This window comes from Octopus bimaculoides, chromosome 17 (assembly GCF_001194135.2).
Source record: "Octopus bimaculoides isolate UCB-OBI-ISO-001 chromosome 17, ASM119413v2, whole genome shotgun sequence".
Classification (NCBI taxonomy): domain Eukaryota; kingdom Metazoa; phylum Mollusca; class Cephalopoda; order Octopoda; family Octopodidae; genus Octopus; species Octopus bimaculoides.
This window is the reverse complement of record NC_068997.1, coordinates 21,747,990-21,749,693: the sequence shown is the minus strand read 5'-3', so window position 1 is coordinate 21,749,693 and position 1,704 is coordinate 21,747,990. Positions and strand designations below refer to the sequence as shown.

The following is a 1,704-nucleotide window of genomic DNA, read 5'->3' as shown; positions in this document are numbered from 1 at the left end:
TATATATATATATATATATATATATATATATATGCACACACATAGGGGGGTGTATGTGTGTGTCTGCGTATGTGTGTGTGTGCGTGTATGCATGCATAGTTTAGCTTAGATTACTTACCTTGCCCTGTGGAGTCTGTCGGCCCGTTCCGACATTCGTGTTCTCTACCCGATATGGCTGTTATTCCGGGTGTAACATCGGGGTAAAATCCACCGTTTGTGTAACTGGCCGCATGTCCAGGTTGATATACGTCACCGTATATCGGATAATTTCTCATGGGCATTGCATTCAATGTACCCAGTTGGTTGAGTTGCATCTGTCTACAGTTTGTTAAATATTCTGCACTTGTTCCGAATGTTGTGTACGAGGGTTTACTATTCATCGGGAACGTGGCACCCAGCTGCAAATTGGAATAAGATGACATGGAACACGAGTTATGTGGAACTAAGCTGGCTTCATTTCCGTACGTGCCCCAGGCATTTTGACCGGACAGCGCCGATCTGGAAGCGGTTTCCTGTCCTCCCGTACTCGCAGTCAGTATTCCTGCAGACATGCTTGTAGTGATGGCGGGATAAAATGGTAAGCTCGAGTGGGCAAGGAGGTTGTTACTGGGTTCCATTTTCGATCATACCACCTGCAATGATAGAGGGAAAGAGTGTGTAAGAAAGACAGACAGACAGTCAGGAAGAGAGTGAGAGAGGGAGAAGGAGAGTGAGGGAGAAGCAGAGGCCGACAAGGATTGATTGATTTATATATATTTGTTACAGTTGATATATGTACAATGCACACCCAACCACCCGAACACTCATACACATGCAAGCGAACACACTGGCACATATGCATGCAACAGCATATACACACACCCACACACACGACCTAATGTACACACACACACACATACACACAAATACAGACAGTTACACGCCATTGGGTCTAGGTTCATATAAATAAACCTGCATGATGGTTTCGATATTCGTAAATAGCTGTATATACAACAAGCACTCACACAAATACACTCTCTCACACACACACACACACAAGCACACATGTGGACACATGTGGACGGACACACATGTCATCTGGCACCCAAATCTATATCTATCAACTTACATATGTTCACCAGCCAGAGCAAATTTGAAACTAATAATTTTCACTTTAAATTATCACAATCAAAATTTGCTTTATACACGTGCTCACACACATAAACATACACACCTGCAAGCACACACACTACATGCATAGACACACAAACACACACAGAGTTAATTAGTTACTTAATTGGTTTGTTAGTCAATCACCTTTCAATCAACCAAAATTAAACATTGCAAAGGGAGTCAAAAAGCTCCGTCTGTGGGTGATTAATAACATAAAGAAAAAAAAAGAATTAATAAAAAAACAAACTATCAAGGGAAGTCATTCTAATGATATCGCATAGTCCATTCTTCGGACACGATTTACCGTGAATAGTGATGAAGATATCGTGTTGGAAACCACATACCCAGCAGAGTACGCACACACACACACACACACTCACACACACACACACACACACACACACACCCACACACACACGACAACACACACACAACACATATATATAGAGAGAGAGAGAAGCATAGATAGATGGATACATACATACATACATACATATGCACATAAACAAGCAGGCACGCACACAAACAAAACACACACACACACACACACAC

General features: G+C 42.0%; 1 protein-coding gene across 8 annotated transcripts in view; it reads right to left on the bottom strand.

Annotated features, from left to right (window-relative positions):
• The window catches only part of LOC106880643 (homeobox protein Hox-C9), a 402,026-nt gene that overhangs the window by 84,362 nt on the left and 315,960 nt on the right, over positions 1–1,704 (bottom strand). For all 8 annotated transcript variants that reach the window (XM_052973873.1, XM_052973875.1, XM_052973877.1 and 5 more), the window contains one exon: positions 119–632. In XM_052973873.1, coding sequence (XP_052829833.1) covers positions 119–617 — 499 coding nt within the window. In that variant the 5' untranslated portion in view covers positions 618–632. The remainder of the gene's footprint in view (positions 1–118; positions 633–1,704) is intronic.